Source organism: Rhincodon typus, chromosome 1 (assembly GCF_021869965.1).
Source record: "Rhincodon typus isolate 14 chromosome 1, sRhiTyp1.1, whole genome shotgun sequence".
NCBI lineage: Eukaryota > Metazoa > Chordata > Chondrichthyes > Orectolobiformes > Rhincodontidae > Rhincodon > Rhincodon typus.
In genome coordinates this window covers 29,380,869-29,397,302 of record NC_063332.1, presented here as the reverse complement: position 1 = coordinate 29,397,302, position 16,434 = coordinate 29,380,869, and the positions used below count along the sequence as shown (strand labels likewise).

General features: G+C 42.7%; 1 protein-coding gene across 1 annotated transcript in view; it reads left to right on the top strand.

The window, feature by feature from the left end:
• dym (dymeclin) overlaps nt 1-16,434 on the top strand; it is a 446,122-nt gene that overhangs the window by 162,651 nt on the left and 267,037 nt on the right. Inside the window, exons 5-6 of the mRNA XM_048598245.1 lie at nt 2,037-2,215; nt 6,302-6,427. Coding sequence (XP_048454202.1) covers nt 2,037-2,215; nt 6,302-6,427 — 305 coding nt within the window. The remainder of the gene's footprint in view (nt 1-2,036; nt 2,216-6,301; nt 6,428-16,434) is intronic.

The following is a 16,434-nucleotide window of genomic DNA, read 5'->3' as shown; positions in this document are numbered from 1 at the left end:
ATTTACAAAAAACATGTTGGTTCAATGCTCATTTTTATATTGTACTATTGACGGAATTCCAAAATAGTACTGTCACCGAAAGAGGAAATAGGATCATAAAATAAATTGGAACAGCTAACATTCCCACATTCTGCTGGTAGCCCACTTTTATCAAAATATTAGTAAGACAAATATCAGTTGTTTTATAAAAGGTGAGAATTAGAGGCACCATTTACTTCCACATATAACATGGCAAATAAGACAAAATAAAATAGATTTTGTTTTAATTGGTTATATAGATAAGCAAATGCAGTCAAATGCAGTCTAGTGGTTAGGATTTGGCGCTTTCACCACTGCGGCACGGTGGCTCAGTGGTTAGCACTGCTGCCTCACAGCACCAGGGACCCAGGTTCGATTCTACCTTTGGGCGACTGTGTGGAGTTTGCACATTCTCTCTGGGTGCTCCAGTTTCCTCCCGCAGTCTAAGGATGTGCAGGCTAGGTGGATTGGACAGCAGGCCAAGCGGCATCAGAGGAGCAGGAAAGCTGACGTTTTGGGTCTGGACCCTTCTTCAGAAATACAAATACAAATATATTAAACAAATACAAAGGCAGTTAGGATAGAAGAGGAGAACAATGCAAGCGCCTACTGGTACTCATTTTTTTTGTTTCACTTAAAGACTGATGAATCCACTGTGTATCTTTGCCTTTTGCACTATTAATTTCAAATCTGCAGTATTATAGGCTAGCTTTATTTGGATTTTCCATGATTATGCAGGTTTCTCCCTCCACTGTTTGCACATTATTTTGGCAGTGTTTAAATCTTCTATTGATCAATTTTTATGAATATGATTTTGCAGATAATTCAACACCTTGATATTTTCTTTGCTTAGTTTATTCTTACTCCCTCTCTATTTTTTTCCAACAATATTGAAGTACCAATTTGCCCTTCATTTATGAAGAACACACTTAAAAAAAATCAAGAACATGTCTTTTCTATTGTTAATTGTTGAGTAAGATGTTAACACCTAGCATTATGCTTTTATGTCAGAGTTTAACACAACAAAATGCTTGTGGAATCCTTACAGCATGGAAACAGGCCCCTTGGCTTAACAAGTCCACACTGACCCTAGAGCATCCCACCCAGACCCATCCCTATAACCCACCTAATCTGTACATCCCTGAACACTACGGGTAATTTAGCATGGCCAATCCACCTAGCCTGCACATCTTTAGACTGCGGGAGGAAACCGGAGTACCTGGAGAAAATGTGCAAACTCCACACAGTCGCCCAAGGGTAGAATCGAACCCGGGTTCCTGGTGCTGTGAGGCAGCAGTGCTAACCACTGAGCCACTGTGCCGCAATGGTGAAAGCGCCGAATCCTAACCACTAGACTACCAGGTATGCTCTTTACAAATCCAGAAATGGACTGATTTTAAAGTGCAGTAAAGAGAATCCAGTGTTCAGACAGAACAATTTACACAAAATGGTGGTACAGTGTTTCATCCAGCTCTATACCTTGTTATCTCAGATTCTCCAGCATCGGCAGTTCCTACTATCTTTGTATATGTTCAGCCATTTTCCGTCCAGCACCAGTTCCCTCTCCTTGCTCCTTGGTGACATTGAAGCTTCTGCTAGAGCTTTGTGCCCTTTTCTAACATCCCTACTTTTTCGCTGTTTTTCATTGACACCTTCCAATGCACCTGTATGAGATGTGATACTGGTTTGTTTATTTCTTTCCTGATCAACAACATTTCTTCCCTACACTAGGTTTACCAAACAAATGCTTAATTAATGATTGCTCAGGTGATAAAGTAATATGTTCTGAGGAAGGGTCACCGGACCCTTCACAGATGCTGCCAGACCTGCTGAGCTTTTCCAGCAACTTTGTTTTTATTCCTGATTTGCAGCATCTGCAGTTCTTTTGGTTTTTATTTAATATGTCAATTATGTTAGTTTTTCATTTAGACTAATACTAATATAAAATTGCAAGTCAAAAATACAGCTGAAGTATCATTTTGCCAGATATTTTATTTACATGTAATCCTTAATTTCAGATAATACTGCAATTCAGTCACCAAACTCCTACTGCTTCCAGATAAATTTCAACAGTTTGTACACAGCACTGTATGAGCAGCAGAAATCTGACCAGGCCACTCTTCTGCTGTATACTTTGTTGCATCAGAACCCAAATGTGAGAACATATGTCTTGGCCCGTACTGATGTAGAGAATTTGGTGAGTGTGATTTAGACTTTTTTGAGTAATAGATGAATTCTGTTTTATTTTTTCCTGAATTTTCTTTCTTCCTGTGAAGTTGCTAACTCTTCCACTGTTAGAGTTTTAAGGGCGAAGGCCAATTTTAGCAGCCATACGGCTTTACTGGTTGAAGTCAGCATGAATGAGGAATAAAGTTAGTACTTTCTAATTAATGCAACCAAGTCCCATACTCTTTAATGCCTTTATCCACTAACCCATGGGGCTCATCGCATTGCCAGTGCAGCATATGCAATTTCCACACTTTGGAAATAGGTTTAGAATAGGGGCGGCATGATAGCTCAGGGGTTAGCACTGCTGCCTCACAGCACTAGGGACCTGGGTTCAATTCTACCCTCGAGTGACTATCTGTGTAGAGTTTGCACATTCTCCCTGTGTCTGCGTGGGTTTCCTCCGGGTGCTCCAGTTTCCTCCCACAGTCCAAAGATGTGCAGGCTAGGTGGATTAGCCATGGGAAATGCAGCGTTACAGGGTTAAAGTCTGCGGTGGGTCTGTGTGGGATGCTGTTTGGAGGATCGGTGTGGACTCGAAGGGATTCTATGATTCTATGTTTGTGTTCTTAACAGGCTGTTGTTTAAATCTGGTTACTTTTGAAAGTGGGATATGTTGGGGAATTTCATGTAGATGTTGTGATTTTGTTTTTGCTTCATTTTACATAATAGAATCCTTTTTCCTGTAAAGTCGGGTACTGTAGCCAAACTTAGTTTAGCTTCTTTGCCCTTTGCAATGATTCATGCCTTTATCGACTGAACACAAACATGGAAATACAAACAATACACTGATTAAATTCCACATTTTCACAAACATGATTCACTGTTCACTCTTTGTTTTTAAAGGTGTAATTTTGTATTTCCTTTCCTGACACTCCCAACTACTTGGTGTACAAATAACAAACCAGCCATATCTATCTGTGTGTTCTCCTATTTCTGCTTATTTTGGTGTTTTTGTTTCTTTCTAAAGTCATTTAGGCATGTTTCTTAAGGGAGAATATAAATGTTCAACTTATTTGCATCCAGTACATCCCTCAGTGTCCATTTACTGGTTTAGCAAAGTCAAATTGGTTGACATCTTTGAGATATTCCTCTTGTGTCTTAACTAAGATTTGACAGATCTGGGAATTGTAGGTTTGTGTATCTTTCCATTACAAGATATTCAGTTGATATGACAGGAGCTTTTTTTTTGGAGGGGGGGGAGCGTATTACTGGTGGTTAACTTGAAATTCTGACTTGTAGCTGATTAGTGAAATTATGATTTCTGTAGATATTTTCTAATCACCCTGTTCAGAGATGTTGTTACGCACTTCTCGACCAAGTGGGACTTTAATCCAGTCCTTTTAATTTGATTGAAATCTACCTTCTTGATTGTCCCAAGTTGAGGCTACATTTTTCATTTTGATTTATATATGCTGCAATAAAATTAGTCAAATGAAGAGAGGGATTTTAATTTTGATGTTGGATATGTTTTGAATTTGCTGTTAGAAAATATGCTGGGTTTGTGATTTACATAAAGCACAATGATTTTTAGTTTTATTTTGAGAACCTAGTTACTAACATACTTTCAGTGAATAGGAACCATCACAGGCCTTCAAGTGTTTTAAAGAGATGTATTCCAAATATTATTTATGTGAACTCATAAAGAGGTATAAAGAGAACTTTCAAGCAAAAGACACTTTGCGAAGGAAAAGACATTGGGTCCAACTGCACCTATGAGGAACAGGGAGCTCAGAATGGTCACATGGCCCAGTTTGAGAGTGGGATCAGACTATTACATCTTTGAGTATGGTGAGAGGGAGGAAGAGAGAATTTGATCTGCCTGAAGAACAACAGCCCATTGCTCTATCTCTCTTTGCAACTCCTTTTATCAATGTGTGTGAGCTACAAACTCAGTCAGCTTTATTACTTGTGGAAGATTTCGGGAGAGGATTTGTTGGAGTCCATGCCACCATCAATGCTCCCTTAAACTGTGCAACTCTTGAGTGTCTGCATGCTGTGATTAGCATACTGACACATTGAGTTTTGGAAGCCGTGACCATGCACAAAACTTGGAGGCCCGCACAGAAGAAAAGAAAAATTAGAGGCAACATGACATACCATCTGGAGAAGAGGGAATTCAACAAGCCTACAATTATTCTAGGAAGTCACCCAATGCCATCAGCTTGTGTGTGTGCATAATAACTTAAGAATCTGAATACTATTTGGGAAAATCAGGCACATGTTTAAAACTGTTCTCCTTTCTCCTTTGCAGCGTCCCTGTCCCCCAATCCCCCTTATAGCCTGTCTCTTCCCCCACACTCTGCAGCATCCATTTCCTCCCTCACCTCTCTTTCAGTCTGTATTTCATCCCCCGCATTGAAGCCACCTTCGCACTCCACATCCCTCTTGCATCCTCCTCCTTCCCCTCAACCCTCTTGTTATCTTCGCTATCCCCACCACCTCTCTTGTGGCCTTCTCCACCACACATGGTAGCTTCCTTCATCCTCAGCTGACCTAATGCTCACGGCCCTGAACTGACATACAGCAACCCCCCCTGCCCCTTCCATTACCTGGCAGATTGCACTCCTGTTAAAATGGACTGGGCATGGCCTCCAGTAGCAGCTCAGATCTCCACTGGTGATTCCCTTAATGCCGTGACTTCCCTATCTGTTCACTGTTCCTCCAACTTTGGATCGTCAGTCTCTTGTGCTTGCTGCTGATTGGCCTACACATGATTCCCATGCTTGCAGCTGATGCAAAGAGCCAGTTATTCATGTAGGAGTACTTCCTCCCTGATTCTAGTTGTACTGTGATTGAATTTTTTAGTGCAGTTTAGTGAATTCACTTGCCGCCTTCTATATATTTTGCGCACTGAGGGCTGACCTGTATCTCAATGTTATTTACTGCTTTTGATCATGTCCCTCCAGCTTACAAAAATCTAGCCCCTTTAGTCTTGACAGTTTCAATTGTCCCCGCGCACAGAATGTTTTGGGATAAATTTGAAATAATTCAGATTCTTCTTGCTTTGTTGATTACTGATCTACAGTTTTTGGGATTCTTCTCACAGTGAACTTGTTTGTCAGAGCTCGCTATTTAGGGTTAATTGGAAGATTGATATTTTACCCTAGGTCACACTAGTTTACTACCTATGAAACTGTACCCAGTGTGAAATTATCTTCATAAGTGAAGTAGAGGAAGTATTTTGAAGAGTTTATGGACCATGACTTAGATTTGAATCATTTAACTGATCATATAGTAATTTGTAAGAAGTCTTGTGGTGCACTGGTAGTGCCTCTACCTCTGGGCCAGAAGGCCAGTGGTGAAATCAAATCTGTTCCCCAGAGATGAATATTTGAAAACCTGTTTAAAAATACTTTGCAATGATTTGACAATAAAACTGTCTAGTTATTAATTGTGGACAGTGATACAAAGAAGACTTCAGATCGACCCACAAGAGGTCTCTGCATTTAAGACCAGCCATGTGAACTATTACTAAGGAACGATTCAGTCTATTTCCATTGCAAGATAGCATTTAAATGATCTTTCTCAGTAGTTTAAAACCATGTGTTATTCTCCTAAGTGTTTAATTAGAGTTGATTGCCTCTGAACTTTTGCTGTAACTGCTCTAGTCTTTTGTGGTGAGTTGTTTTGTTTTTCTGTACTTTTCACTTTATACTTTCTGGGCTATGCTCTCAGCATGAATACTTGAAGGCTTGCCCAAAATTAAGAACTGGGTGAAGGAGTAGAATCCTGTATAAAAATCTAAATTCCACCTAGGCGGTGGGTGTATTGTTTTCCAACTTTTAATGATGATACATTCTGTGATGAGACATGGAGAATTGGCACTTGAATCTTTAAAAAAAAAAACTGGAGCTTAACTCATTACTTTCAACAGAAGAGAGGAGGAAGGGGTATTGAAAGAATTTGCAGATAAATTGTTCAGTATGGTGTAGATGTTTTATTTAAAACAAGGTGAGTGGAAGGGAGGTCAGGTGGTGGGAAAATAGAATTGGAATTAATTGTGTGCATATACATTTATGTATATGTCAGACCATATGTTGTTTTTGATTTACAGGTTCTTCCAATTCTTGAGACTTTGTATTGTGTTGAAGAACGTAATTCTCACCATGTGTACATGGCACTCATTATTCTTCTAATCCTTACTGAGGAAGATTCATTCAACCGTTCTGTGCATGAAGTGGTGAGTCGAAGCTGTATTACAGCATCCGATATGAACCAACATATTGAATTCTGCATGTCCAAACGTCAGTGAAATTTGTTTGTGATTGAATATTTCATATACTTATTGGATGATCAGGAAGCTACAATGTAAATCAGACTAAAATGTTCAAAAATATTCATACAGACTTTTCTAAGGAGATTTTTTATGTGATACTATTTTAATATGAGTTAAATTAGTATTGATGCACTAACTGAACAACCTTGTAATGCAATTATGCTAACATTTATAAATCTGAGAAGGGCATATACTCATGATGTTCATGCATGATTCCAGTTTTGTACTGGGTGAGCTGACTTCTGCATCTGACATCAGTTGCCCCTTGGCTAGAGTGATGGCATAAAGAAATCAAATAAATGAAAGAGAGAAAGATTTGCATATATAAATGGCTTTCCCAACTGCAACCCATGACAAAGCACTTGACAACTGTTGTATTAGAATTTGTAATTGCTGGAATTTATGAAGAGCAGCAGCCAAATTGCACATAGGAAAGGAGATTCCCCAACTTTATTTTTTTCTATTCATTTGTGGGATGTGGGTGTCGCTGGCTGGCCAGCATTTCTTGCCCATCCCTAGTTGCACTTGAGAAGGTGGTGGTAAGCTGCCTTCTTGAACCGCTGCAGTCCACCAGCTGTAATATGACTCACAATGCCATTAGGGAAGGAATTCCAGGATTTTGACCCAGCGACAGTGATGTATTCCCAAGCCAGGATGATGAGTGGCGTGGAGGTGAACTTGGAGGTGGTGGTGTTCCCATATGTCTGCTGCCCTTGTCCTTCTAGATGGGAGTGGTCGTAGGTTTGGAAGGTGCTATCTCATGATCTTTGGTGAATTTCTGCAGTGCATCTTGTAGATATTGCACACTGCTGCTACTGAATGTCGGTGGTGAAGGGAGTGAATGTTTGTGGTTGTAGTGCCAGTCGAATGGGCTGCTTAGTCCTGGATGGTGTCAAGCTTCTTGAGTGTTGTTGGGGCTACACTCATCCAGGAAAGTGGGGAGTATTCCATCACACTCCTGACTTGTACCTTGTAGATGGTGGACAGGTTTTGAGGAATCGGCAGGTGAATTACTCACCACAGTATTCCTAGCTTCTGATCTGCTCTTGTAACTGCTGTGTTTATGTGATGAGTCCAGTTGAGTTTCTGGTCAATGATAACCCACAGATGTTGATAGTGGAGGATTCAGTGATGGTAACACAATTGAATGTCAAGGGGTGATGGTTAGATTGTCTCTTATTGGTGATCATCATAGCCTGGCATTTGTGTAGTGCGAATGTCACTTGCCACTTGTCAGCCCAAGCCTGGATATTGTCCAGATCTTGTTGCACTTGCCCAGGGACTGCTTCACTATCTGAGGAGTCACGAATGGTGTGGAAAATTGTGCAATCATTGGCGAGCATCCCCACTTCTTACCTTATGATGGAGGGAAGGTCATTGATGAAGCAGGTGAAGATGGTTAGGACTAGGACACTACCCTGAGGAACTCCTGCAGAGATGTCCTGGAGCTGATATGATTGACCTCCAACAACCATGACCATCTACCTATGTGTCAGGTATGATGACAACCACCGGAGAGTTTGCCCACAATACCCATTGATTCCAGTTTTGCTCGGGATCCTTGATGCCACACTCGGTCGAATGCAGTCTTGATGCCAAGGGCTGTCACTCTCACTTCACTTCTGGAATTCAGCTCTTTTGTCCATTTTTGAACCAAGGCTGTAATGAGATCAGGAGCTGAGTGGCCCTGGCAGAACCCAAACTGGGCATCACTGTGCAGGTTACTGCTGAGCAGGTTCTGCTTGATATTACTCTCGGTGACACCTTCCATCACTTTACTGCTGACCAAGAGTAGACTGATGGGACGATAATTGGCCGGGTTGGATTTGTCCTGCTTTTTGTGTACAGGACATACTTCGGCAATTTTCCACATTGTTGGGTAGATACCAGTGTTGTAACTGTACTGGAACAGCTTGGCTCGGGGAGCGGCAAGTTCTGGAGCACGAGTTTTCAGTACAATTGGCAGAATGTTGTCAGGGCCCATTGCCTTTGCAGTATCCAGTGCCTGCAACCTTTTCTAGATATCATGTGGAATGAATCAAATTGGCTGAAGACTGGTATCTGTAATGCTGAAGATTGCTGCGAATGCTTCAGCCTTATCTTCTGCTCTGGTGTGCTGGGCTCTTCCATCATTGTGGATAGGGATATTTGTGGAGCCTCCTCCTCCAGTGAGTTGTTTAAGTATCCAGCAGCATTCACAACTGGATATGGCAGGACTGCAGAGTTTAGATCTGATCTATTGGTTGTGGGATTGCTTAGCTCTGTCTATCACTTGCTGCTTTTGCTGTTTGGCATGCAAATAGTCCTGTTTGGTGGCTTCACCAGGTTGATACCTCCTTCAGGTATGCCTGGTGCAGCTCTTGGCATGCCCTTCTGCACTCTCCATTGAACCAGGGTTGATCCTCTGGCTTGATGGTAATGGCTGAGTGGGGGATACGTCAGGCCACAAGGGTACAGATTGTGCTGGAATACAATTCTGCTGCTGTTGATGGCCCACAGTGCCTCATGGATGAGTTGCTAGATCTGTGTGAAGTCTGTCCCATTTGGAACGGTGATAGTGCCACACAACATGATGGAAGTTATTCTCAACATGAAGGCGGGTCTTCATCTTCATAAGGACTGTGTGATGGTCACTCTTATCGATACTGTCATGGGCAGATGCACCTGCAGCTGGCAGATTGGTAAGGATGAGGTCAAGTATGTTTTTCCCTCTTGTTGGTTCCCTCATCACCTGCCGCAGACCCAGCCTAGCAGCGGTGTCCTTTAGGACCCGACCAGCACGATCAGTAGTAATGTTGCCGAGCCAGTCTTGGTGGTGGACATTGAAATCACCCATCCAGAGTACATTTTGTGCCCTTGCCATCCTCTGCGCTTCCTCTACGTGTTATTCAAAATTGAGGAGTACCGATTCGTTAGCTGAGGGAGGACAGTATGTGGTGATCAGCAGGAGGTTTCCTTGCCCATGTTTAACCTGAAGCCATGAGAGTTCATGGGGTCCAGAGTCAATGTTGAGGAATCCTACATTAACACCCTCCCAACTGTATACCACTGTGCTGCCACCTCCTGCTGTGTCTGTCCTGCAGGTGGGACAAGACATATCCAGGGATGGTGATGGTAGTGTCTGGGATATAGTCATACTTGCAGAATCATTCCCTACAGACAATGTCAGGCTGTTGCTTAGCTTGTCTGTGAGACAGTTCTCCCAATTTTGGCACTAGCCCCCAGATGTTAATAAAGAGGCCTTTGGAGGGTTGACAGGGCTGTTTCTGCCATTATCTTTTCCGGTGCCTAGGTCAATGCTAGGTGATCCATCCGGTTTCATTTCTTTTAGACTTTGTAGCGATTGGCACAACTGAGTGGCTTGCTAGTTTATTTCAGAGGGCAATTGAGAGTCAACCACATTGGGATTGCATTTATCAGGGCGGTGTGGTAGCTCATGGTTAGCACTGCTGCCTCACAGCATCAGAGACTTGGGTTTGATTCTACCCTCAGGCAATTGTCTGTTTGCACATTCTCTTACCTGTCCTTAATCCATCTTTAAGTGGACAAAAGCAACTTATGCACTACCTACTAATTGGCTTCAAAGCTGATATCATTTTCATCAGCCTTTACAAAATCGGGCAGAGTTCTTGTTGGGATCTAACTGCTCAATCTGCATCTCGCCCTTCAGGCTTTTATGGGGAAGCTCTGTTGCTGCTGTTTACCCCCCGGTTCACTGTGCTCCTCCTGGCTCCTTTGAGTCAGAATAGACTACAGTGGAGAAAAGTCCTGTTCTTATTTATGTCCTGAGTCCTGTGTAGGTCTGCTGTCTCAGTCCACTTCACACTGATGCTGACTTGCTGCATCTTCCTCCCAGTCTGCTTTGCAGTGATGCTAACCTGTTGCACACACCTTCCAGTCAGCTGTCAGGCAGCGCATGTGAGGACGCGGATCGGTTCCGCAAGGAAGTAAGCTGTGTCTCCTCCTCCTACTCGCTGACAGGAGACAGGGAGTCTCTCAGCAGCTCCTTGGGCTGTTCGCAAATAATAGATCTCTTATCTGGAGGGCATTAGAGCCCACATGAGGGCTTTGTATTCTAACCTTTTCTTTCCAGATCCTATCCAGTGAGGAAGCTTTCAAATTTCTGTGGAAAGGACCTGTGTAGGTTGGTCCTCTGAGCCAAGAGATGCTGACTGGTACCTTTGACGAGTTCTTCAGGGGCAACTCTCCATGGCTGGATAGGCTGACTATCAAATTCCTCAGGGTATTCTGGAACATCCTGGGAATTATTACATGGAGGTTCCGGAGGAATGATCATGATTGGAGACATTTCCCTCTCAGCTCAGCCATAATTGTGCTCAAATAAATGCAAAATACTGCGGATTCTGGAAATCTAAGGCAAACGCAGAAAACACTGAAGAATTTCAACAGCTCTGGCAGTATCTGTGGAGAGACAAACAGAGTTATCATTTCAAGTCCAGTTGAGGGGCAGCATGGTGGCTCAGTGATTGGCACTGCTCCCCCATAACACTAGGGACCTGGGTTCAATTCCAAGCATGGGTGACTGTCTTTGTGGAATTTGCATGTTCTCCCCATGTCTATATGGGTTGTCTCCAGGTGCTCCAATTTCCTCCCACAGTCCAAAGATGTGCATTGGATTGGCCATGCTAAATTGCCTTACAGTGTCCAGTGATGTGCAGGCTAGCTGGGTTATCCATTATAAATGCAGGGTTATGGAGATGAGGTGGGGTCTGGGACTAGGAGAGATGCTCTTCAAAGGGTCAGTGCAGACTCAATGGGCTGATTGGCCTCTTTCTGCATTCTATGACTCTTCAAAGTTCTCTCTCCCTTTTTCTCTGTATAGATGCTGCCAGACCTGCTGAGTTTCTTAAGCGATTTCTGTTTGTTTCATAATTTCAGTGTTGCCTAAGAGAGATCTCCAACTGTTAAAGAGCTGGTGTCTGATCTCTGTTCTCAGCACGATTACAAAATCTTTGCCAGGGCATTGTTTCTCACCTTGGCACTGTGCTGGCCACATGGCTCACCCTGTCCAATCTCTCTCAATCATGGACTGGAGAATTTGCAATAATATCCATCTGGTCTGGGACATAATGCACCTTTCCTCGCGGACTGGTCTGTCTAGAACTTTTCTTTCCCTTGATCAGGAAAAGGCATTTGACAGAATTGATCATGAGTATTCATGTGGGACATTACAAGCCTTTGAGTTCCGTATGCATTTATTCATCCAAATCTGACTTCTGCATGAATAGATTTTTTGGTCTGTGGCAGATGGACCACTTGCTGGAAAAACATGGGTGCTTCATGTGGAATACCACTCATCTCCTCTATCTGGGGGTCCATCTTTGCCCTGCCATGGACTGCTGGCCAACAAATTAACAAAAGCTAGAAACCAAAGTGACCACTTGCTTAGGACATTGAGTAGAACAGCTCCAAGTGTTGACCTACACAGGTTGAGTATTGGTCATAAGCGGCTGATTGCTGTCAAGTTGCTTGTCGCTTTGGCCCCTTCCCCAGAGCTTGTCACAAATATGCAAAGAAAGCTGACAACAATTTTTCTGGGATGAAAGGTGACACTGGATTGCTGCTGAGGTGTTGAGCCTTCCATTTAGGGAAGGTGGTCAGGCATCTTTATGACTCCACAGCCAGGTAACATTCTGCCTTCAGATCCTGGAGCAATACATTTATGCTGAGCCTCCTCCAAGGTGGTGCGGCCTGATGACATACTTCTTCTGTCAGGTGCTTGGTTTCCTGTTTATGGAGTGGATGAGCCCTCAGACCTTCTTTAAGGAATTGCCTGTCTTTTATTTGGCCTGATCAAGGTTTCGGAGATGACCATCTTGTGCCAGACGTCCTTCTCATGGGGCTGGCAGCTGCCGTAATGGCAACCTTTGCTCAGTCATGAGGTTTAGATAGTTAGTAGAAGAAAGTGTTCAGAATACTGGAATGACCAGACTTAGATGTGTCAGATGGCAGAGGAGTGGGCTGAAAGATACCTGTGCAATTAGCTATTAGGACATCAATGAGTGTTCTGTCTGTAGCCAAAGCCATCCAGACCCTAATGACTGTGGTACTCATCCCCTGAATGCACAGAGGTTCGAGGCGTCTCAAGCATGCAGCGAGCTTCCAGATTTGCTGTCCCCTGACTGTCTAGCATTTGACATTGGTGTCGGATAGCAAACCAACCCTCAGAATCCTGTGGCCTACAATTTGGTGAAATTACCTTTGTTACCTTTAAGTAGCATGGAGTGGTTTCTTGTATGGACAGCTGCTGCACACTCTCCACTCCCTTGCCTTTATCCTGGCTGGATATGTTGTACTTTCTGTTGGCAGAGATCCCCAGTGACAGTCTTCTTGCAAAGGTGCCCTCCTTCTTTCCACATAGTTTATGTGGTTTGATGAAAACAGTTTACCTTTATTTCAATTGCTTTCATTTACAGTCCCTATTTAGTTTTCTAAAAGGGCTGCTTTTAAAATTTTGGTTGCACTTAAACCCCACATTCTTGATCTATGGGTGTCCCTAGCAAAGGGAGTTGGACAACTTAACTGATCTCTTTATGGGCCTAACCAAGATGGCAAGCATTGTTACAGAGATAGTAGGAACTGCCTTGCGCTGTGGAAGGGCTCACAGTACATGACTGTCTGCCCCTCTTCTACGGTTATGTCTCTGCTTGCATGTTCCTGAAGAAAGAGCAAGCATGTAGTGTCACTGACCTGGTAGAAGCCTCCAGAGGACAGTTGTCTCTGTAAGGACTGGAGTGCATCATCACTGCCAGAGATGATATTTTGATACAAAAACAGAATTTGCTGGAAAAGCTCAGCAGGTCTGGCAGCATTTGTGGAGAGAAGTCAGACTTAATGTTTCAGATCGATTGACCCTTCCTCAGAACATTTTGATAAGTTTCTGTTACCGTTCTGCAAGTTTCTGTTCACTGTTTAATTTCTGTCATTGAGCAACGACAGTCTAACTGTTTAATGTTTAAGAGTAAAAGGGCCTTTCCCTCCCACATTAATGTAAGCCTGATTCAATATGTCATCATTCTGGCCATTTCCTTAGTCATGAGGAAATATCGTAAGTTTCATTGTTGCTATTAGCTTAAAAGTATCTTCTCCAGAAAGAAGTTTGTAGGGTTTATAAACTAATTGATTGGTAGTACAGAATTTAAACACGTTAAAAAGGAACACGAAATCAAAGCTTCATGTTATGAGGAAGGGTCACTCGACCTGAAACGTTAACTGCGATTTCTGTCCACAGATGCTGCCAGACCTGCTAAGCTTTTCCAGCAACTTCTGTTTTTGTTTCTGATTTACAGCATCTGCAGTTCTTCTGGTTTTTATGAAGTCAAAGATTTTTATCTTGCGCTCACCGGGCCTGAGATACAAGAAATCAATTTTAGAAAAGAAACAACAATTTATACAACAACAGAAGAGGGTGCAGTTTTGTAGAAGTATAGTTGAAATGGAAATGCAATAAGAACTGTTAACTGATTAAGTTTAAATGCAGGATAGTTTTGAAGTGTTCTAGCTCAACATCAGGATTACTTGGTTAGTAAATGGGTAGGAGGTGGGTAATGGGGAGGCGATGGCCTAGTGGTATTATCTCTAGACTATTAATCTAGAACCTCAGCTAATGTTCTGGGGATCTGGGTTCAAATCTCACCATGGCAGATAATGGAATTTGAATTCAAATTTAAAAAAATCTGGAGTTAAGAATCTACTGATGACCATGAAGCCATTTTCAATTATCAGAAAACTGCCTCACTAATGCCCTTCAGGGAAGGAAATCTGCCATCCTCACCTGATTTGACCTACACGTGACTCTAGACCCACAGTAGGAATGACGATGAATCTCCAAGTCAGGATGGTGAGTGGCTTGGAGGGGAACTTGCAGGTGATGATGTACCAATGTATCTGCTGCCCTTGTTTTTCTAGATAGAAGTAGTTGTGGGTTTGGACAATGCTGTAAAAGAGTCTTGGTGAATTTCTGCAGCTCATCTTTTAAATGCTACACACTGCTGCTATTGAGTGTCGGTGATGGAGGGAGTGGACGTTTGTGCACGTGATACTAGTCAAGCAGGCTGCTTTGTCCTAGATGGTGTGAAGCTTCTTGACTACTGTTGGAGTTGTAGTCATCCAGGCGATTTGTCTTGTAGATGGTGGACAAGCTCTGGGGAGTGAGGAGATGAGTTACTCTCTACAGGAGGTGATGGCTTAGTGATATTATCATTAGACAATTAATCCAGAGACCCAGATAATGTCCTGGAGATGTGTGTTCAAATCCCACCTCGGCAGATGGTAGAATTTGCATTCAATAAAATTAAGAGTCTAATGATGACTGTGAATCCATTGTTGATTGTCAGGAAAACTCCATTTGGTTCATTAATGCCCTTTAGGGAAGGAAACTGCAGTCCTTACCTGGTCTGGCCTACAATGTGGCTCCAGATCCACAACAATGTGGTTGACTCTTAAACTGCCTTCTGGGCACTTAGTGATGGACCATAAATGCTGGCCTAGCTAGTGACGTCCTCATCCCATAAAAGATTTCAAGAAAGGATTCCTGGCCACTGATCTGCTTTTGTAGCTCTGTATTTATATGGCTAGTCCAGTTCAGTTTCTGGTCAGTGGTAACCCCTGAATGTTACTTGTGGGGGATTCAGTAACGGTAACACCATTGCATGTGAAAGGGCGATGGTTAGAGATGGTTTGAGATGGTTACTGTGAGACATTTGTGTGGTGTAAACGTTACTTGCCACTTGTTAACCCAAGCCTGAATATTGTTCAGGTCTTGCTGTATTTGGACATGGACTGCTTCAGTAACTGATGAGTAATGAATGGTGCTGAATACTGTGGAATTATTGACGAATCAGTTCTGTCCTTAGGACGAGGGAAGGCCACTGATGAAGTTGCTGAAGATGATTAGGCTTAGGACACTACCTTGAGGAACTCCAGAAATTTCTTGGAGCTGAGATGACTAGCTTCCAACAACCATAACCATGTTCCATGCGAATGCTTCAGCCTTGCATTTTGCACTGATATGCTGGACCCCCATTATTGCAGATGGGGATGTTTGTGGATCCTCTTCCCCCAGTGAGTTGTTTAATTGTCTATCATCATTCATGACTATGTGGCAGGACTGCAGAGATTAGATCTGACCATTGGCTGTGGAATTGTTTATCTCTGCTTATCACTTGCAGCTTATGCCCGTTTGATATGACAAAGTTAAAGTTTTGAGTCTAAGATGACTCTTCAGCAATATCAGACTCAAAGCGCTTCTCTCTCTCTGTTTCTCTCTCCATAAATGCTGCTGAGTTTCTCTATCACTTTTTGTTTTTATTTTAGTTTTCCAACATGCACAGAATTTTGCTGTTACCTTCACCATCAAAGCAGTGTTTACTGTAGTAACTTTCTAAGGTTCCTCCAACAGCACTTTCCAAACCTGTGACCTTTACTGTGCAGAAGCACAAGGGCAGCAGATGCAAGAGAACACCACCACCTACAAGTTCCCCATCAAGCTGCATACCATCCTGATATGGAACCATATTGCAATTCCTTTTCAGTTGCTGGGTCAAAACGCTGGAACTTTCTTCCTAACAGTACTGTAGATCAAAGGGGCACCTTACCACCACATTTTTCAGGGCATTTGGGGATTTACGATGAATGCTGGCCTAGTAAGTGATGCCCACATCTGAACAGATTTAAAAAGTTAAGATCCTGGAACAGTGTCACAGGCCCGAGTGTCTTTAACTTGATAACTTCAGCAATGAAGTCCCTTCTACCATAAAATTGCTGATGATTTCATAGTGATCTGATCCATTCACCACCATTTAGAGAATGAATCATTCTGTGCCTGTGTACAGCAAGACATTTAATCTTGGGCTGTTAAAAAACCAAGCTTCCTTTATCTCGCACAAGTG